This window comes from Drosophila arizonae, chromosome 3 (assembly GCF_054131065.1).
Source record: "Drosophila arizonae isolate 15081-1271.41 chromosome 3, UAZ_ARI_1.0, whole genome shotgun sequence".
NCBI classification, from domain to species: Eukaryota; Metazoa; Arthropoda; class Insecta; order Diptera; family Drosophilidae; genus Drosophila; species Drosophila arizonae.
Genome location: NC_142923.1, coordinates 24,769,976 through 24,790,836, shown reverse-complemented (window position 1 = coordinate 24,790,836; position 20,861 = coordinate 24,769,976). Strand labels below are relative to the sequence as shown.

The window sequence follows — 20,861 nt, the reverse complement described above, 5'->3', positions numbered from 1 at the left end:
AATTTATATTATATTTTAATAAAAATTTTAATTTAAAGAGAAAAGTTCACTTTAATAAAAAGCAATAAATGTAAATTTAATACCTGATCATTTACTTTGCACCTAAAGATCTAACGTCACAAATGCACACTAGCGACATCTGGCGAATGAAAATATAAACATAGCCCAAATAGGGTCAGCTGCTAAGGTCAAGCCGTTCGCACTGCAGAGTTGTATTTTATAATTATATTATATAAATATTTAATGAAATGAAGAATATTAAATTTAAATTTATATTTAATTTCTTAATTTGTCTTTTACTTTTAATTCATACATTAAACCACAATACATGAACATATAGCCAAAAATATAATTGAATTATTATGTGTGACCTCTGCAGCACGCCGCATAAATTCACCAGCCCTGCCAGCTCACACCAATTTGCCACGCTCTCCCGCTCTTTTGCGTGGCGAGTTTGCAACGCTCGTATATGATAGCGGATGCCAACGCTTGGCATCGCATTAGCTTGTTTAAATCCCCACGAGTTGGTTGCGTGTGCTCCGAGTGCGGTTGTATTTAATAATTGAGAAAACTTCAGACAGCTTTACCGGTTGTTCTTACGCCTAACCTAACCATCAAACCACAGCAACAGCAACAGCAACTATTTACAAAATGGTGTACACAGTTACAGACACAGTGAGTATTACAATTATTGTAATTGCTTTCGCTCATTAGGTTAAGTAATGTGCAAAATATATTGCACTCTCGCCTCGTCTCGCCCCACTCGCGTTTCGATAGTTTGCCCCAATTGCCATACGCTTCACACAAACAACAAATATATATGTATTTATATATATATATATATATATGTATATACATAGAGAAAACCAGTATATGACAATGATATCATCTCTTCATTGAAAGCCAACGCGTCGCCATAGAAAGTAGCGAATTCAATTTTTTATGCCTTCTCCAACTGTTTGTATGTGTAAGAATTGTGAAAAAGCAACTAGACGGACAATAAGTACACAATTCTATATACATACATACATACAGAAATATATACATACAAAACTATGCAATGTATTTGCATTGCTATACTAACTAACCTCTAGTTTACCAGACAAACCTCATTTTCATCACGATGAGTTTGCATTTCATTTATCAGTAAAAAAAAAATGTATTTGTTGTTGCTGTAATTGTAGCTGGGACACAGGGTATGCTGGCCTTCGTGTTACCCTTTAATCGCTTTTGGCGGGCCAGCGAAAGCTACGAAAACCGGTTTCAATTTCCATACAATGCTAACTAAACACCGTCTTTTGACATTTCTAAAAGAAATACAAATGTCTTACGTCAGCTTAGTAAATATATTAATTATTTATGGGCACGCAATAAAAAAATAGAACTAAGATTTTTCACAATTTTTTATGACGTCACAAGGTTCTCATTAGTTCTCATTAGATCATTCAGTAAAATAAACATGTCTTTATGTGGTTATATGCTTAAAATACATTTACAAACAAATATACATATATATATATATATAATATATTATTGTGGTTAAGAATTGTTGATATACAAAAAAACATATCTCTCGTTGAATGGGAATGCTTTTGATTTCACAGGGAAAGGCTAGAAAAATAATAAGCAAAAATCTAGAAACGGAAGTAAACAAGTGCCTTATCAAATTTTTAAGTTTAAACCTATATCCAAATAAAAAAAATATTAAAAAAAAAATATTAAAAAAAAAAAATAAAAAAAAAATATTTAATGAATTTTAAGAAGGTTTTTTATTTTGATTTAAGCAACAGTCATACTTTGCTTTAGGAATGCATATATCCGGTTTCTAATTTCAGGTGGAATTGTTGATAAAAATTTTGTCAGATAAAAAACAGGAAAAGCCACTGTCACAAGTTGCTAATTATCTCTCACATTAATATTCGATTTCGTAACCCTAGTCGGAGTGCACAAAATAGTGTCCCAGCTTTTGCAATGTATAGTTAATAAATATTTATAACTTTAACAAAACTTGGTTTAAGACAGTTCTATCAAAGTTGTCAATAACCTGTTTAAAAGAAAACAGAAACAGCTCTAATTTCTTAGTCATCAAAGAAAAACAAAATAATAGCTTTGTGCAATATTTATGATGTATGATTCATTTCAATATCATCAAATTATGAAATTATTCTTTATGCTTTTAACTATTTTTGACAATTGATGTCTTTTTAAGAAAATATTAAACATATATGTATATTGCTGATAAGATCTCAACTATTTAAATATTTAAACTATTTTCAACTAGGGTAAATGAAATTGGGTAAACATTTCGCCATGATTTTGTAGTTGAGACAGTAAATGATTGCTCATTGATAATTCCAGCTGATGCCGTGAGTGAAATCTTCAATCAATAGGATAAGATAAATCAACAGAAATATATGAATCACGCGCATGTCTCACAGCTCGGTTTTAGATATTGTGTAGGCAGCTCGGAATTGTAGCCAAATTCCATTCAACAAAGGTGCATATGAATGCGAAAACAAGTTAACTATATATATATTTAGTTAAATCATTTCGAATTATTCATTCGAATTAAAATAATAAAGAGATTGGAATAATCACAGTTCCTACAACAAATGAACACATATTAACTGTTACGGTTCGTCATTTCTGGCGTTAACTGTAGACAGTTAGAAGTAGTACAATTCGAGCCTCAGCTCAAACACAATGAATCACTCAGCAATGAACATAAAATATCGTGCTACAAATGACTGCAATTAATAAAAGGTCATTCAACAGAACGTGACAGAGGCGGAGCGGACTAGGACCAAGACTAATCAATGCAAATGTTTAGGTGAAAGTACAACTAGTTAGTACACGCCCACATTATAGTACAATGCACGCCCACTAACATGCCAATTGTTTTCTATATTGATTCGTTATGAATATGGAAGTAGAAAAGTACCTCAATTTACGTGCGACCTGCGAGTCTCAATGAAACAAATGTTTTGAAAGAATATCAATATCTAATCTAGATATATACGTATAATTACTTGTAATATAAATATTTATGTTCATATTCTATTTTATATTGTATTGAAAAATTTGAATTTTTGTATATTTATAAAGTGATTATAGAAATGAATTTATATTTCTATTGCAATGAAATGCATGCAATTTATAAAGGTGTAGAAAAAGTCCAAGTAAACTAGGAATTTTTATGCTTGAACAAATTTGTATAAGAATTATTTATTTTGAAATTTTGGTACATTTTTAAAAGTAATAAAATCGCAATTCTCTTGATTTTTGTTCATATTGAGGGAAATCAAACATATATACATATTTATTTATACGTGTTTGAGGTCAATCAAAATATTTCTGAATTTATATTTCAATATAGGCCAACCGACATTTTTGTGAAATATAATACAGCCACATTCAACAAATGCAAAAATATTTCTACAAAATTTCGACATGTGAATTATGTTTTTATGTGATTCAAGAAGAGCTAAAATCAAATAATTCCCAAGCAAATTGAATTCGAATTTATACATAAATTATGAAATATTTTTAACAAAATAATTGTTATTCAATTTTTGTGAATTCCAAATATGAATCAAATTGTGATTTTAGACCAATAAGCTCCATTATAGGGATTTCTCATTTTTAATAGGTTCAGAGCAAAATAGCAAAATATATACAAAAATTATGCACTAAGAATTTTATTGAAATTTAATACAGACACGTTCAAGATATACGAAAAACATTTTGGAATTTAATTCAAAATATAGAAAATATTGCGAAATAGCTTTAAGCATGTCTGCACGAGTATCTGTGTGTGTGCTTGTGTCTGTGTGTGTGCAAATACATAGTTAGATTCAGGTCAAAAGTTAAGTTATGTTCTACTCGCACCGACTCGCGAGTCCAATTTGAATGACACACGTTGTCGATGATTAAGCAATTAAGCAAATGGCTCCCTGTTCACGTGGTTGGGCGAAAAGAAGGGTGGAACGCTTCACTGGCTGGGCAAATAAGTAAAAGTCCACACACAAATATTTGAATGCAAAATGATATAGAACAAAATAAATAATAATTGTTATTCAATTTTTGTGAATTCCAAATATGAATCAAATTGTGATTTTAGACCAATAAGCTCCATTATAGGGATTTCTCATTTTTAATAGGTTCAGAGCAAAATAGCAAAATATATACAAAAATTATGCACTAAGAATTTTATTGAAATTTAATACAGACACGTTCAAGATATACGAAAAACATTTTGGAATTTAATTCAAAATATAGAAAATATTGCGAAATAGCTTTAAGCATGTCTGCACGAGTATCTGTGTGTGTGCTTGTGTCTGTGTGTGTGCAAATACATAGTTAGATTCAGGTCAAAAGTTAAGTTATGTTCTACTCGCACCGACTCGCGAGTCCAATTTGAATGACACACGTTGTCGATGATTAAGCAATTAAGCAAATGGCTCCCTGTTCACGTGGTTGGGCGAAAAGAAGGGTGGAACGCTTCACTGGCTGGGCAAATAAGTAAAAGTCCACACACAAATATTTGAATGCAAAATGATATAGAAGCGGATAAAAGTTGAAGTGCATATAAAATATATATATGCATATGTATATGTATTTTTGTATATAAAATGTGTATATAAAAGAGCTGCAAACAGCATTCCTTATTTGACACACTAAACGGGGTTACTGAACGTGCTTATCACACCTGTTAAAGCACGCACTGATAAGGAGCAACGTGCTACAGTAGAACGAGCAAAATCGATCGATGTTGGCCTCCAAAGCGATAAGAACTAATAATTACATATATGCACACTATATATTTAGCATATATAAGTGCTCAACATAATCAAAAATTCACTCTGAAAAGAACTTTATAAAGCAATAAGAAACTACAGCTTAACAGCTTGTACCTGATATAGCTGATAGTAACTAAGTATAATATATATGAAATTACAGCCATAAGAGGTAGAGCTTGGAAATACCATTTATTATAAGGCTCTGAATTTAATAGCTGATATATCTTGAGCAATATGCATGTGCATATAGCACCATAAGAAGCAAATAAAACTAATTGCCTAGTATATCATCTTGCAAGGGACTGCATTGTGCCTAAAAATATAAAGAGCTGCATTAATTCGATAAGAAATACTATATCCGAGCACTGTAAAAAAGCAACTTCATGCTGCAATAGAGTTAACGATATAAAGAATACTTTGTATTCAAATCTATTTAATATTATATGTGTGTAAATTATCTTATTCATTCAATACAAAATTCCAACTAAGTAGAAAATAGACTCTTTCAAATCATGAAAAACCAAAACACATTCATCATGCAAGAAAAACTATAGAAATATAGGAGTTCGCATTTGCTAGAATGTATTTAGTCTTAAAGCAATAACTAGGAAATAAAAAGAATACTAATACTTAGTTTTAAGTGGCATTGTTTATATCAAATAAAAATAAAAAAGAATAAATATTTATTAATATTTATTATTTATTCTTTACAATTTCAATTGAAAAAGCTCAAAGTCTTAACATTCTTGAAGTATCTAGATAAGCAAAATTAATTTATATAAATCACACCTTTCAATCTGAACTATATTATTTCTTTTTATGCATGAGTAAAATTATTAATGGAATTGTTGTAGTTCATTAGGGTATATTATAATCCATGTTTGACTAAATCTAAAACATAACCTCATTTCTGTTATTTGCAGAACGACTTCAAGACACAGCTGACGAATGCGGGCGATAAGCTGGTCGTTGTGGACTTCTTTGCCACCTGGTGTGGACCCTGCAAGATGATTGCGCCCAAGCTGGAGGAGCTGGCGCAGCAGTTTTCCGAAAAGATTGTTGTGATCAAGGTAGAGAACCTAATCAATCCTAATACAATTGCTATACAATTAATCGATGCTTTCTGCTGCTCGCCAGGTTGATGTTGATGAGTGCGAAGACATTGCCATGGAATACAACGTATCCAGCATGCCCACGTTCCTGTTCATCAAGAACTCCGTCAAGGTGGAGGAGTTCGCGGGCGCCAATGCCACCCGATTGACCGAGACCATTCAGAAGCTCATCTAAGAGCAATTGCAATAGAAGTTAAACCTCAATGCCTCTTAAAATTCTTCTTTTTGTTTCTTTGTAAAAATGGATTGTCGTCGTCAAGCAGCAGCAACAGCAGCCGTCAGAAAAGACAATTCGCTAAGTTCTCTTAGTACCATTTAGTTAATTATGTATTCCATAAGTTTGCTATGTTTGCGACACCCACTCACACATACTTATACACATTCACACACAGTTGATCGAACTAATTCTAGCACTCTGATTGGCTCAGATTAAATGTAATTGTAAATCAATTGTAATTCACATATTATTGTTTGGCGTGTCCCGCAATCTGCAGCGCAGCATCAAAAAACAATTCAAAATACAAAAGTGGCTTTAAATGTAACATAAAAGAAAGAAAAAAGAATAAAAAAATTGTGAAAATTATTTGCTTTAATTAACTAAACTAATTAAGACGAGTTCGTTTTTGTACCGCAATTGCATTGTAAAACATTTCACAAGAAACAGCAAACAGAAAATGCAAAATAAATAAAAAAAATTTTAAAACATATAAGAATTTCCTTGTTTCAAGTGTATACCCTGTAATGTAAGTTTATTTTGCCAATGCCAAAGAGAGGGAAACTTTACTTAACTTTCAGTTACTAGGTAGGGTCAACTATTCCAGATTAGATAAGATACTAGTCAGGTCTATAAAGTCTACAAATTGAACCAACAAAAAAATGAAAAGTCATTTCTGATAAGAAAGTCTTTTTGCACCCAGACTGATTGGCCTAGAGAGATATACATATATGTATATGTATATATATGTATGTATGTATGTATGTATATATACCTTCATGAAGAGTACATATTACTTGTAAAATATATAGTTGAATATAAACTGACTCATAGATCACAGATATCTTAATATCTTCAGATATTTAATGTAAATATTCCATTGAATTCATTTTCATTTTCATAGACAAGTGTCTCTTTTACATTTAATTCTTAAAATCCGAAACTAAATCTAAACAAAGCAATTAGTTGGAAGAAGTATGTACACTTGAGTCTCGATTATGTGTACCCCGCTAAATCGAAAATCGCGTAAAAACATTCTATCTTCGATAAAAGAATTCTACCTCCTTGAACATAATTTGTTCTCGATAATTCTCGATCATTTAAATTTCTGGGTAAATCGAAAAAAAAAAGCTTACCTCCTTGCCATTTAGACCATATCCAGACTTGACTTTATAGTTTCAAATTTTTTCCTATAAAATGTTCAATATTCATTACATATTCAAATAATATTAATATAAATATTCTCTTTGGTGCAATACAAAATAAATTTTTAAACAAACTTTTTTTTACATAATAAATTGAATATACAAAATAATTGCTTGATTATCAAATTTTATAGTCAAAATAAATACAATATTTAAATAATTATAATAAATGCATATAAATCTATATTATTGATAAAAATAAATAAATAAATAAATAAAGTATATAAAATATATAATTAAAATTAACAAAATCTTAAAAGCAATAATTTTTGAAATCGTTTATCCCAAAACATTATTTATTATTTTATTTGATATATGTTAATTTATTCATTTATTTAATATTATTAATAAAAATGATTTAATTTATTTATGACAAAAACTACCTTCTAGTAGTTTAGTTTAAAGAAGAATAGATTTTGTATTAAATGTATAAGAACTGTTGTAAAATAATTTTTAAATGCGCGCCAAGAGCCTGAAATTTCAGTACTAAACTGACATGAGCATTTAGCAAAGACACCAACCACGACAAAAAATAGTGTAAAACAGAGCAACTCTGGGTGGCACCAGCTGTGCCCAATCATGGGCAACGTGAGAGCGTGTGAGAAAGGGAGAGAGCAAAATGCGCTCCATTCGGCAAATGTGAGGGAGCTCTGGCTGCCATCGGCTGTGTCAGTGTTGCTGTCAAACTCATCGAGACAACAACAAAATAGGCGACTGCGAATAGTAGGCGAAATAAGTAATAGAATTAATATTAAGCAACACTTTTTCAGTAGTCGTTGCCTTGTATTGTTGTTTGTCTCTTTGCTGAGCACCTAAAAAAGCATGCGGCATTCTCTCAATCGCGTGTGTTTGTGGCTTTGTGCGTTCGTTTTGTGTGAGTTGATGTGATTTTTTTTTTGCATATATACAAAGATACACACATATATATATAGAAAGAGAGACCTTTGCGACAACTGGCCAATAATAAAGAAAATAATATACATATTGTTTAAGATTAACATTAAAGACGCAGTGAACGACGCGTAACGATGAACGAATTGTATAATTGCAGACATGTATATATGCATAGATAGATAGGTCGAGTGTCAAAGCGTCCGAGAAACCCAACAAAAAATAAATATATATAAAAACTAAAAAAAAAAAAAAAATAATAATAATAATAAATAAAGAGATAAACAAAAATAAGAAACAAAGTTTAGGTTCACAAATGGCAAACACAGCCCGGCGCTGTCGTTATCTGTGCCTTCTCTTCCATCAGCTGCCGCAGTTTCAGTTGCAGTTGGAGTTGCAGTTGCCACCACCACCAACAGCAGCAGCACCACCACCATCGCCACCCATTGGAAGCTGCTGCGACAGCTGCCCTGCGCCGCATTAGAGCAGCTGCACAATGCCAAGTGCCCACTATCAACCACTCGAGCTGCGCGCCGACCACGACCACAACGACGACGACGACGACGTCGTCGACCTCATCGAACGTCTCGACGCGGAGCAGCACGAGCGCTGGACAAGCGAAACGGGCGTGCAGTCACAGTCAAACGGACGGATACGCTACCATCCCCAGCTAGCTGACGAATTGCCATCGATGGGTGGCGGCATGGCGGCGTCACGTTACGGCCGTGCCGGCAACTCCGGCTTCCGGCGTTTTGTATATATCATGTTGATCCTGTTGCCCGTCTGTTTTCTGATCTACTTTGTGATCAGTCCACAGTCGCAAGACTCGGAGGATGCCGACGGAGACGTCGACCCGCATAACGGCATAGGTAAGCGGCGGCACATAAAACTAAGCTTAACGACGACGCGGCTGACGACAGCTCACTATCATCCATTCCACGCGACCATAATAGCAAGCAAGAGCACGCATGGAAGCATACGTAAGCCTAAATCTTCATTCTCCATACTCTCCACTTACTCGATTTATGCATTCGCATCCAACACTTCATAGCCAAACCCAAGCCCAATTCGAAGTCGATTTGTTTACATTCCTTTGTGCTTGCCTCCTCTTTGTTTTTGTTTGTGTTCTGTTGTGTTGTGTTCGTTTGTTTGTTGTTTGCTGTTTGCTGTTTGGTTTTTGAACGGGAACAAGTGAACGACCAGCTAATCAGGCGCCTAATGTATGAGCAATTCAGCTCGTCTTATCAGACCAATGTATTCGTCACTCGCTTCCAGATTTTGTACATGCATACGTACACACACGCATAGATAAATACATACATACAGACATAGCTGCTTACATTTCACGTAGCTGCCCCACTGCTGACCACTGCCGACTCCTGTTGGCTGACATTGCAACTGTTGCAACTTCTGCGAGTGCTATACAAGTAAATCTAAGCCAAGACTTTCACTTTTTTCGCTTTGCTGCGCTACGCTACAAACGGGCTTTGGGGAGTTTCGATTTGCTAAGTCAGTTTGTCGTTGTTCAAAAAATGTTAGTTCAAATTTATATAATTTTAATTAGTTATAATAAAAATAATAAAACAAATTATATATAATATAATATATAAATAAACTAAACAAAGAAATGAATATAGTAAAAATATGCCAAATTTTAAATATGTATTATATAACAGGAAGAGAGAAATATGTTTTGGAAAAAATTATAATAATTAACCATATAAAAATAATACAATTTATATATAAAAAGAAAATACATAAATAAATAAATATATACATATCAAATAATACAATTTATATATAAAAAGAAAATACATAAATAAATAAATATATATAAAAAAAAAAAAAAAAAAAAAAAAAAAAAAAAAAAAAAAACAATAACGAAAACGAAAACTACATATGAAGAGCTTTTTTAGAATAACTATAATATACATATATGTATATCTAATATAACTTTTCCTCACAAAATCTGGCTTACAATTTACTTGTAATTAGCTCAACTCGCATATTCATATAATATGAATTATGAAATATAATTTCATTTATGTCAAATAAATCATGAAGTATAATACAGAAAGCAAATAGTACAAAAATTAATGAATGTGTATTATGACATGATTTGTATGCGAGCCGCCAAATTTCTAGTTTCATGAAATTTTTACGACTTTTTTATTAGCGAGCTCCACGGAGACCTTTACAGCTAACTTATTGGTCGTTGTGGCATAACCTCACCTTCCAAGTCGCAATTTTAATATAATGAGAAAAAACCTAATCATGGATAGTCGCACTGTTAATACTCTACAATTTAATACAATAAATTTTGACTTAAATATTTAAATAAATAATTAGATCTGAATGGATTGATTTATGTTTTATGGAGTTTTATGGACATGCATTGAAAACATAAAATATTACTTTGCTCAAGTTTATTCTAATTTTTTTAAGTCAAATATAATATCTTAAAGAGGTTCGTAGAATCGCTTTTCTCATATCTTCTGTCTGTCGCATTAGCCTTAAATGATAATTCAATGCTTCGCTTCTTATTTTCTCGTGCTTCCATTTGGCTTTAATCCCGCAAAGCTTTTAACAAATTGAAAATATATAAATTTTATAATATTATATTCAAAAAAGCTTCACCTACTTCATTACTAAGTTAGGTTGTTCACGCTGTAAGGGTATTTCAAGTAAACTAAACAACTGGCTAACGAGCAAGCACTCGACACTCAAACGCCACTCACACTCTCTTGCTCTCTCTCTCTCTCCCTGCCTCTCTCTGGCTCTCGCTCACACTCTCTCCCGCTCTTCTGCTGCCACATACTTTCCGCTCAATGCCGTTCGTTCACTCTCACTCTCTTACCTCGCTTGCCCAACCTTTTCCCACTTCAGGCGCTGCTTGGGCCCAGCAAATGTTGAGGCAATCATTGCACGTAAGCTGACGGGTTGGGTCCGCCGTTTGGCTTAGTTGGTTTATTAAATGTTTTTGTTGTTGTTGCTGCTGTCGTTGTTGGAATTTATTATTTAGCAGTAATTGGCCTAATTTGCTAAGCATTGTCTCTTTCAGCAACAAATTTTTATCGATACACTAAAGCCTCCATCCCACTATCCCATCACCCTCTGCCCCTACCCCTGTGGCCCACCCACATCTTCGTGCAACAATTTTCCAGTCACGGTGCATGCCAAGGCCACATTTTCCAGCTCTTCGCTTTTAATTCCTTATACGTAATTTATTAGATAATTTCGCCTTTCGTTGCGGGTCAGACATCGATCGATTGATTTTACCTCTAGGTGCATTGGCACGCGATTTCGAATTCAATTTCGCAACTGTAAAACATCTTTGATGTTGAAAATCTCAAATGGGCCATTAAAACTATTAAATGAGCTCTACAAAATTAAAATTGCGGAAAATTCAGCTACCAAAGTGTGGAATGTGTGATTCATGCGTGGCGTGTAAAAAAATCGAATCTAAAACAAAGAGAGTGACATAATTTATATACAGATTCGATTTCAGTTCGCAGAAGTCATAATTTTTTTTTGGTGATATAATCGTCTAAATTTCGCAAACAACAATGCTCGCAGCGAATGTAAATAAAACAAAAACCAGAAATCATTAAATAAACACAACAGACTTTGCTTCAAATTCTTTATGGGCGCACTTTAAAAAATTCAAAGTTCAAAGTTTACATTTCTGTTAATTAATAATTTAAGCACGCAATTTTTGAGCAAATATTAAAGCAGAGTAAATTTAGACTGGAATGAGATGTTATTGTCTTATACAAATGTATATAAGGAGCAGGAATATTTCCATTAGACTCCCGCAGCTGAACAATTATTATTATAATAAATTAAAAGCTATATGAATTTCATAATTTGATATATGAATTACACATTATTACTATTAAACATAAACACAGAATTTTTGTGTATTATTATTTATTATTTTTATTATAATATTTATTCCGAGGTATCTGCAAGGCGAATACTCTAAACAAATGCTAGTGGCGATCAGAAGAAATGTTTATTTTAAGGACTACGAGACCCTAAAACAGACTAAATTAGAATTTAGTTCAAGCATTTAAGCGCTGGATTTACCTTCAATTAAACTAAATCATCAAATTTCTCGATTTTTCAATAGCATATGCTATATTTATCTAGTTGCATCTCAACGTTGTCTACCGGGTAACCGCAAGTCAGATATTTATACACTCTGTGAAGCTAATAATTAATTTTCATTTAAATATTTACAGTTTGTAGTTTTTGTTCCCATATGTAATTAAATTTTATCGTATTTCCCTAAAAACTCGTTTTCATATTTATTTAAAAAACTACCTAGTACTACCGTGAGTACGGGCTCTTTAATCTAATACCTTTATGCATATATAGTTCATAATAAAAACTTATTTATGAGCAAAGTTTCATTAACTAACTGGAGCACAGTCACGTTGATTGCTTGCCCGTGCTCTGTCTCAATTAACAATGGAAACTGTCAACTGTTTCCAAGTTCAACAGCGACTCGAATACACATTATTATTATTATTTTCCTTCTTTTTAATGACTTAATTGCATTTTTTTTCTTTGGCACTGTCGACAACAACAGCTGTAGATGCAGTTTTTTTTATTTAAATGGACAATAATGGACTTTTAAGAGTTCTAGTTTCAAATACTCGTCTCTTAGTCTGAACTACGAATCGATAGCACTTAATAATTTTATCAAACAAATCTCTGTTACGCAAATCTCTACAAATTCACGTTTTTGCATCGAAATTCCATGAATTTTTGGCATGACTTTTATTTCCCAAGTGCATGCACTTAGGACACGCCACGAGACCTCAAATTGTGTGTGCACAGAAATTTACGATTTTTAAATTGTGTATTTACATATGCATTTAGTCAGTCAAAAGTTGGCATTAAAACTGCACGCGATTTAGGTAATTGATGGCAACGGCACGTGCATATCGAGTACAATTCCAACAATACAATACAGAAATACAAATATATAATAAAGGAAATGACTAATGATTTGTATATATGTATATACAACAATAATAATTTATTGTGTTGAATGCAAATGTGAGAGCTGATAAAAGATTGCTGAATGAATCAAGTTTTACAATATAGAAGGCAGATTATTTTAAAAACTTTTAATTCGAGCTTTTCATCTGCAGACTGGAAAGTAAATATGTACATATGTATATATGTAAATAATACAAGTTGAATAAATATTTCTTTGTTAATTTATTTACGGAAATGTCCATTACGATATGAGAAAATATCTTTAATATTTTAACATTATTATTTTATCATATTTACATTTTCATTCTATGCAAACTAATTTATATATTGCCCATACTAAAAAGAAAGAAACAGTTTTAAAAATATTTAATTATCCTAAAAACATTATTAGATTTTCATGGAGATGTCGACTTTGGTGTAAAAAAAATTGTATTGCTTTCTTTTTTAAAATATGATAAATTTGTTCATTCTGATGTACAGACGTCTAGCTATGTATATCGCTTCAGTTTATTACTAGAATCAATAATATATATGCTATATGCTTTATGTTAAATGCATTTACACATTATTATTATTTTTAACGGGCTCAGGGTAAAAAAAAATCTATTCAAAAGCTCACTTCCATTAAATTATTTATTTCCCCCTATTTACTGTTTTCATTAACAAATGGGGTAAAAAAGCTAAATGATGTTTATGTATCGTAGTCAACCAGAAATTAAAAAAAAATATATAATAATATATGAGCTATTGGCACTTAAAATTGATAAGAGTAAAGTTGCGCTTGTTATGATGTTGTCGGAGAATACTAAGTGATTCATTCGTAGTTTTATTGATGTATAGTCATTGGCATATACATATTTTTGTTGAGAAACTTGTATACAATCATGTGAGTCTCTATCAATGCTGCAATTAAATCGCTTTTCTTTCGTATTGTGTTCTAATATAAGTAGAATTTTGGACAGACAGAGCTGACGAACAAATATTCCCCAAAGCAAAAGGAAAAGGGATTTTCCCATTGCTTTGATTAGAGTAATTACTCTAATTACGAAATGTGCTCACCTTCAAACTGATTAATCATTAATTTGATATATTGGACATACATTTATGGATGTATATATTTAATTGACAAATACCCTACATTTTTAAAGTGTTTAAATTTAGGGAATGATGATTATGTAAGAAATTGTGGCATATGAATATACAATATACGCTGTTGAAACTATAAAAGTGAAATTATTTAAATATATTTTAATACTTGTTTATTTGCAGCATAGTTCCAAGACTATTATATTTCCATGTAGCATCTTACGTTGTGCTATCTCTCTTGACTATCTTATTGTCAAGATTCCTCTGTTTATGTAAGAAGGATATCATTACATATTTATCATAACTTTATTTCGCACAGTCACAGTTCTTAGCTCTGTACGCCCCACTGCTGCAGTCGTCAACCGATTTGATATATGAGTCTTATCAGGTGCTTGCTTGGCATATAATTGAGCAGACGCTACGATTTAAAGCTGCGATAAATATGCACAAATTGTTGATTCTCTATACATAATAAGGGTAAATACTTGACTTGAGAGGCACAGACACCGTGACATAGGAACAGGCATCGGCACAGTCACAGGGCCCGAGCACAGGCGTTTGCCTCTGACAATGGAGGGCGCCCCCTGGTGTGGCGCTCTGTTTACAGTGCGGGGGACACGGTTGGCGCGTCTCATGGGAGAAGTCGATATTTAATTAGCTATTTTATTGAGCTCACAGTGCAAGCGGATGGCATTGTGAACGCTCGTCCGTCCAACCAGCCGTCGTCTACCTGATCTAACTGTCCAATATTGATAGATGGCTGCCAGCCAGAACAGTTTTAGCTATTACCGTTAATGTACATGTGAAAGTTATCGGCGGTCCCATATCTTGGGCCGCGGCGGCTTGCGTGTTTCAGACTCAATAGAGATATATCAAGGGACTTTTTTAATGAGGCTTTTTCCCCGTTATGGAAGATTGAAAAGCACATTAGCGTTAATTTATCATATACACATGCTATGTAACAGAAGCTACCCGAATTAATATAGCTGTGCATAAATGAGCTATGCGAGATTCCATTACCTAATTGAATTTCACTTTTGTGGTTTTTTTTAGTGATTAAGGGAAAGTAATTTATAAAGGGCTTAAAAGGCATTATGTCAAAGATAATTGCATTGCATATAAATAATATGTAATAAACTATGTTGGTTGAGAATTCGTGCAATTTCTAGTTTACTTTGGTTTGAATCTGAAATTGAGAAGCTTAAGGATTATACTTATAATAGAAGTTTGTGTTCATTTTAATAACATTTTCTTAATACATGTATGAAAACACGAAAGAAAAAATATATACATTTTCTTTTTTAACGGTTCAAAAACAATTTAATGATTTTATATGCTTTATTTAATAAGCATGGGTCTTTCTATGGTGGCGCTGTCCTGTTTATTGGCACGCCCCTTGTTAATTTGCAGGCATGATTTGTCATTTTGGGAACTTTTAAACGTTGTTATCTACAGATTAATTTCTTTTTCTAAGATAATATAAGTAAATAAATTTCTAGCTCTCTCTCTTTTCGTAGGGAATCTCAACAGTAACTAAAGTGTCAAATTTGGCAGGTGTAGATTAGATTCACCTGATTTTTTATATATAGACTCAATCCGTACAAAATTGCGTTTCAGTTAAAGTCTTTCCCGATTAGTCACGCACGTAAATGACAGTCGGCGTAAATGGTATTTTACATACTTTACCCAATCAGCTGAATGGCTTATCATAGAATAAAACAAATTGCATTTAGGCTAATTGCGATCAGAGCATGCAACCTTATAAATGCAGCTCTTAATTTAATAATACACTCTGCGTATATACATAGATATATTAATAAATAAATAAGTACCCAGTCGATGATAATGTAAGTAGTCTAAGTAGATAGCAGAATCGAAAAAGGTTATTAATTAAATGCCCCTAACTGAAGTCAATATATTATATATATTATATGCTTTGCAAGGGTTCTCAAGTTGCACTCTATACCTATCACGTTCATAATATACAGTTTCATCAGATAACGGACTGCATATAAAGTATTATTATAGAGGCTGATATTGTTTTGAAAATGCATATGCGAGCGCTTCAACCATCTATCATATAACAATTGACAAAATGACGGCATTTGGAGCTATTGCGTCATTAGCAACATGATATAGGTATGTCTTTAATACTTGAAGCTAATCAATATTACAGATTATCACTTATGGTTAAAAATTGTAGGAAGCGACATGACTAATATAGAAATTAACTCAATATTGTCATACTATTTTAGATTGTTTAACCAGTTGAACGGAATGAACTAATGAAAGTGCCTTAATGATTACGAAAATAAATATATATATACACAGGCATTTATATATGTAGCTATATCTGGGCTAGGCCAATTGTATTATGCACTTAATGAGAACAATTATAAATAGCATTCGCTTGTGCTCTCAAGCGGATTGAATATTATAATAATAAACTTGAAAGTTTATATAAAGCATAAGCATATATATATATGTATGTATACACATATATGTTTATACTATGTGCTTTAATAACACAAAATATTTGAGCACTCATTGCAAATCACGAGCCGTTTTTTCTACGCCAGTGGTCATCACGTCAGTGGGGGTGCTCGAAAATTACACACAGAAGTCTTGCCTAATTTTAGGCAGTTCAAATAAAAAGATTTCCATAGTATTCTCATTTGCTGCTCTATTTATTTTTCTTGCAGGGAGTATGATGGGGCATGCTCTGAATGAATCGCTGCACATCTGCAGCGAGAGCCATGAGGATCGTCGCCTCTATATAGGAGATAAGCCGCGTAGTGCCTACGCACAGCTGCCTGTGATCTATTTCGTAACGCCAACATATCCCAGACGCGAGCAAATACCCGAACTGACTCGGCTCGCGTATACCCTGCTCCATGTGCCTAGACTCCACTGGCTGGTGGCCAATGATCGCGAGGGATGTGATACATTTCTGGATGCGCAAATTAATGGATTTGGTACGTAAACTTCAATTATAGGTCAATTATAGGGCTTTCATCAGGTTAGGTTATTCAAAAGTAGTTTACCGTAATCTTAGATCACTCCAAGAGCAGGTTAATCGAAGAATAGTTGACTCCAAGAGTAATGATAGTGGTAGTCGATCAAAAGTTAGTTTCACAAGTAGTTCATTATTATAGTATTCCACTTTAATAATAGTTCACTCCAAAAAGATTTTGTTGCAAGAATTGTTGACTCCAAGTATAGTTAATTCGATCCATGAGTAGTTCACTGCAAGAATAGTTCTAATAGTTCTAAGAGTATTTTATGTCTAAAGACTTTTATAATGAAAATAGTTCTCTCCAAGATGAATTTATTTCGAGAATAGTTGGCTCCAAGAATTAGTGACCACAAGAAAAGTTCACTGAAGGAATAGTTCACTACTAAAGCTCACTCCATTAAAGGTTGACGACAAGAATAATTTACTCCAAGATTAGTTCACTTCAAGAGAAGTACTCTACAGGATTAGTTCACTGAAAAGTAGTTCACTGCTAGCGACATATTCTTCAATAGTTCTTTATACAAAAAGTTCATTTTCAGAAAAGTTTACTGAAAGTTCAATTCATTACGACCTAAAAGTAATGCATTTAAAAAATAGTCTCTTCGCACTGAGAGTTTTAAGCATATCTTCAAAATAGTTCATGATAATGATATTTAACTTTACTTTTGAAACTTCTCTCCCGATTCAGTCGGTCAATGTTAATTCTCTTAAAAGCATTCCCTTCGTTTACGAATATGCGAGTTCAAAATAGTCTACCGTATCTCTTGATACCCCTTGGCTTATCAGTTGTATGCTCAGACTGAATAAATATTTATTTATCCCAAACTATATTATCTCTGTTCAGAAATATTTATTTATTAGCAGGTGCATTATCTCTTAGTTTGTTCAAATAAATGGTAGATTTGTCACTGCTGTGCCGACAAAGCTATCTGTGTCTGTGTGAATTATTTATATATTCTATAAATTTTCCCAGGTATTCCCTACACTCATATGGCCAGTCCCATGCCCAGTGAGTTTCGCAAGGCGAAGCCAGCGCCGCGGGGCGTGGCCAATCGGCGTGCAGCTCTCCAATGGCTGCATCAGCATAATCTAACCAACGGTGTGCTCTACTTTGGTGACGATGACAATACGTACGATCTAAGATTATTCTCGGAAATTAGGCACACCCAGCGTGTCTCAATGTTTCCCGTAGGACTGATAGCAGAATATGCAATCAGTGGGCCGGTAGTGCGAGAGGTAAGTAAATATCAGATAATTCGAATCCCAATCTATCCATCATAAATTAATCTATATTTTTTCGATTTGTCAGGGCAAAGTTGTGGCCTTTCTAGACTCTTGGGTGGCGGGTCGACGCTGGCCTGTCGACATGGCTGGCTTCGCTGTGAGTCTGTCGTATATGGCGCAGTATCCGAATGTCAATATGCCCTACAAGCCGGGCTATGAGGAGGATTTGTTTTTACGTAGCATTGGACTACACATCGATCAGATCGAACCGCGTGGCAACAACTGCACCGAGATCCTTGTGTGGCATACGCAGACGAAAAACAAAAAATCCGCTGTGGTGCGTCTGGAGAACAGATACATGGATGAACGTTCCAATTTGGGTGCACTCTTTCGATTACTTGAGCGAATGGGCGTGGCAAGAGCTTCGGAAAGCGAAGGTGTGTATTAATATAATTTGTAAATTATTACAGATAATCTCTGAACCCGCCGTTCGCTTTTTCTTCCCAATCAGGCCTCGTCGCAACGATCAGTAAAAATGGCAAGAGTAAAAGTCACGCATATTTCCTGAGCTGAGCTCCCCCAGCGGAAGCTCTCAGAGCCTAAGCCAACTTTTCAACCGTCGTACTATAAAGATCTAAGAATACTCATAGCTATAAAATAAATTTTCGGTTCAATATTGTTGGTATTTGTTCAAATTAGAGACTATATACATATATAAGCAGGAAAAAGCACAATTTGTAAAAGCCTAGTTTAAAAATTATTTCCATTGTATATTTCCTTGTTGTTAATTATAACAGGTCTCCATTTCGGTTCTCATATAAATTATAAAAAAGCGTAAGAATGATTTAAATACAAATCGTAGTCATATTGTTAATTAGTTGTAATTGAACGCTTATGTTTATCGTAAATTCCTTATAGACTACGCCATTATATCATATAAAGTTCAAAGACAATTGTTTAATTTAGTTAGCTAAACATATTTCTGTTGTTGTTGTTCCAGCTAGGAGGTTGTATAAATCAAGCTTGAAAAGCTGCAATTACAAAGACGTTTGCAAATCGACAAAACAAATATCATTTGGAATAAAATAATTATAAATACATTTATATAATTTCATCAAGAAGAAAGCACAGACTATTAAATTTAATGATTTAGCTTCTAATCGCAAAATGGTTTTTTTAATGGGTACAAAAATTAATATTAAATAGAATTCAAAAGCATATGCAGCTCAATATTGAAAATTTGTTTCAATAGCTTGCTATCATATCATTAATTTTATTGATTGTAAATAATAAAAGTAAATTAACATAAGCCCATTAAATACAACAACGAATACTAGTTTACCAAATTAAATATATATTAAAAAGATTCATGCAACATTTTTATTTTAAGTTGAAGGCCTGTTGGTACAGTTGATATTAATATTTATGGAATTGCATAGTTAGAGAAGCTAAATTGAAATTGCGGCCATCAGTTATACGCTGATCATTTGTCTTAAGCATAGAATTATCGAAATGTAAGCAAAAATGCAGCTTTAATTTTGAATACATAAGGCAACGATGCACACACAATAGAAATTGGACTTGAATCAGGGAACATTGTTAAAACGAACGTTTCAATAATGAGCCAAGTAAATGATACTACATTTTACTCATGATAAAGATAACATTAATAAATATATATTATATATATAGCTTTTAATTAAATATTAGAAATGAAATGAATATATGAAATATTAGTTTTATAACGCTTTCTCTAAGTATTGTTGATACAATATCGAATCTAGATTCTAGGCATTTTAAATGAACAACCGTCAAAGAAATATATACTATATACATATGGTACATAATTAATGCCTCGAATGTTTTAATTATTGAAAGTTCGCTATGTTGCTGCTTAGCCAGGAGCAATCCCCATCTAAATGCATATCATCCAACTGCATATTAATTAAAGGTTAAGAGACAGAAAGCAACCGCAGCCACTCTGTTGTCCTTTGGCCTGCTGCTCTGATGTTTAACTGTCAACAGAGTTCGGGGCAATGCCATAAAATAGCAAACACTATTTTTCAATTAACTTGACGACGACCCGACCGGCAGTCACTCACACTTTGCACAATTTCATCAGCTACTTTTGACGTTTGAGCTGAGCTAACGGTTCACAGAGAAATCGCAACTGTAGAAAATATTGCACATACGTACGTATACGTAACCTTGGAATGTAAAACTCACATACTCTGTGCACATCAGGATATCGAACTCCGCAGTATAGCACATCTACTATATTTTATTCTTTTATTTTATTTTATT

General features: G+C 33.1%; 2 protein-coding genes across 4 annotated transcripts; both read left to right on the top strand.

Annotated features, from left to right (window-relative positions):
* Window positions 1-455: 455 nt before the first annotated feature.
* Trx2 (Thioredoxin 2) lies at window positions 456-6,624 on the top strand. Its single transcript, XM_089465541.1, has 3 exons — window positions 456-675; window positions 5,723-5,869; window positions 5,937-6,624. The coding sequence occupies exons 1-3, from the start codon at window positions 652-654 to the stop codon at window positions 6,084-6,086; spliced, it is 321 nt and encodes a 106-aa protein (XP_089321667.1). The 5' UTR covers window positions 456-651; the 3' UTR covers window positions 6,087-6,624.
* A 1,337-nt stretch (window positions 6,625-7,961) lies between these two features.
* On the top strand, window positions 7,962-19,927 carry GlcAT-S (Glucuronyltransferase S). 3 transcript variants are annotated; one of them, XM_018004825.2, is made up of 5 exons: window positions 7,962-9,201; window positions 17,020-17,292; window positions 18,307-18,569; window positions 18,643-18,994; window positions 19,069-19,927. In XM_018004825.2, exons 1-5 carry the CDS (start codon window positions 8,718-8,720, stop codon window positions 19,128-19,130), a joined length of 1,434 nt encoding a protein of 477 aa, XP_017860314.1. In that variant the 5' UTR covers window positions 7,962-8,717; the 3' UTR covers window positions 19,131-19,927. The 3 variants fall into 3 exon arrangements, with proteins under 3 accessions (XP_017860314.1, XP_017860316.1, XP_089321666.1); XM_018004827.2 differs by having other exon boundaries at window positions 7,964-9,090; XM_089465540.1 differs by having other exon boundaries at window positions 7,965-8,204.
* Window positions 19,928-20,861: the final 934 nt, after the last annotated feature.

Excerpts from the sequence above, each read along its gene's own strand:
- Trx2 (XM_089465541.1), top strand. The coding sequence starts at position 652 with ATGGTGTACACAGTTACAGACACA. Across the intron at positions 676-5,722 it reads TGTACACAGTTACAGACACA|AACGACTTCAAGACACAGCT; the intron begins GTGAGTATTACA and ends TGTTATTTGCAG. Across the intron at positions 5,870-5,936 it reads AAAAGATTGTTGTGATCAAG|GTTGATGTTGATGAGTGCGA; the intron begins GTAGAGAACCTA and ends GCTGCTCGCCAG.
- GlcAT-S (XM_018004825.2), top strand. The coding sequence starts at position 8,718 with ATGCCAAGTGCCCACTATCAACCACTCGAGCTGCGCGCCGACCACGAC. Across the intron at positions 9,202-17,019 it reads GAGCACGCATGGAAGCATAC|GGAGTATGATGGGGCATGCT; the intron begins GTAAGCCTAAAT and ends TTTTTCTTGCAG. Across the intron at positions 18,995-19,068 it reads AAGAGCTTCGGAAAGCGAAG|GCCTCGTCGCAACGATCAGT; the intron begins GTGTGTATTAAT and ends CTTCCCAATCAG.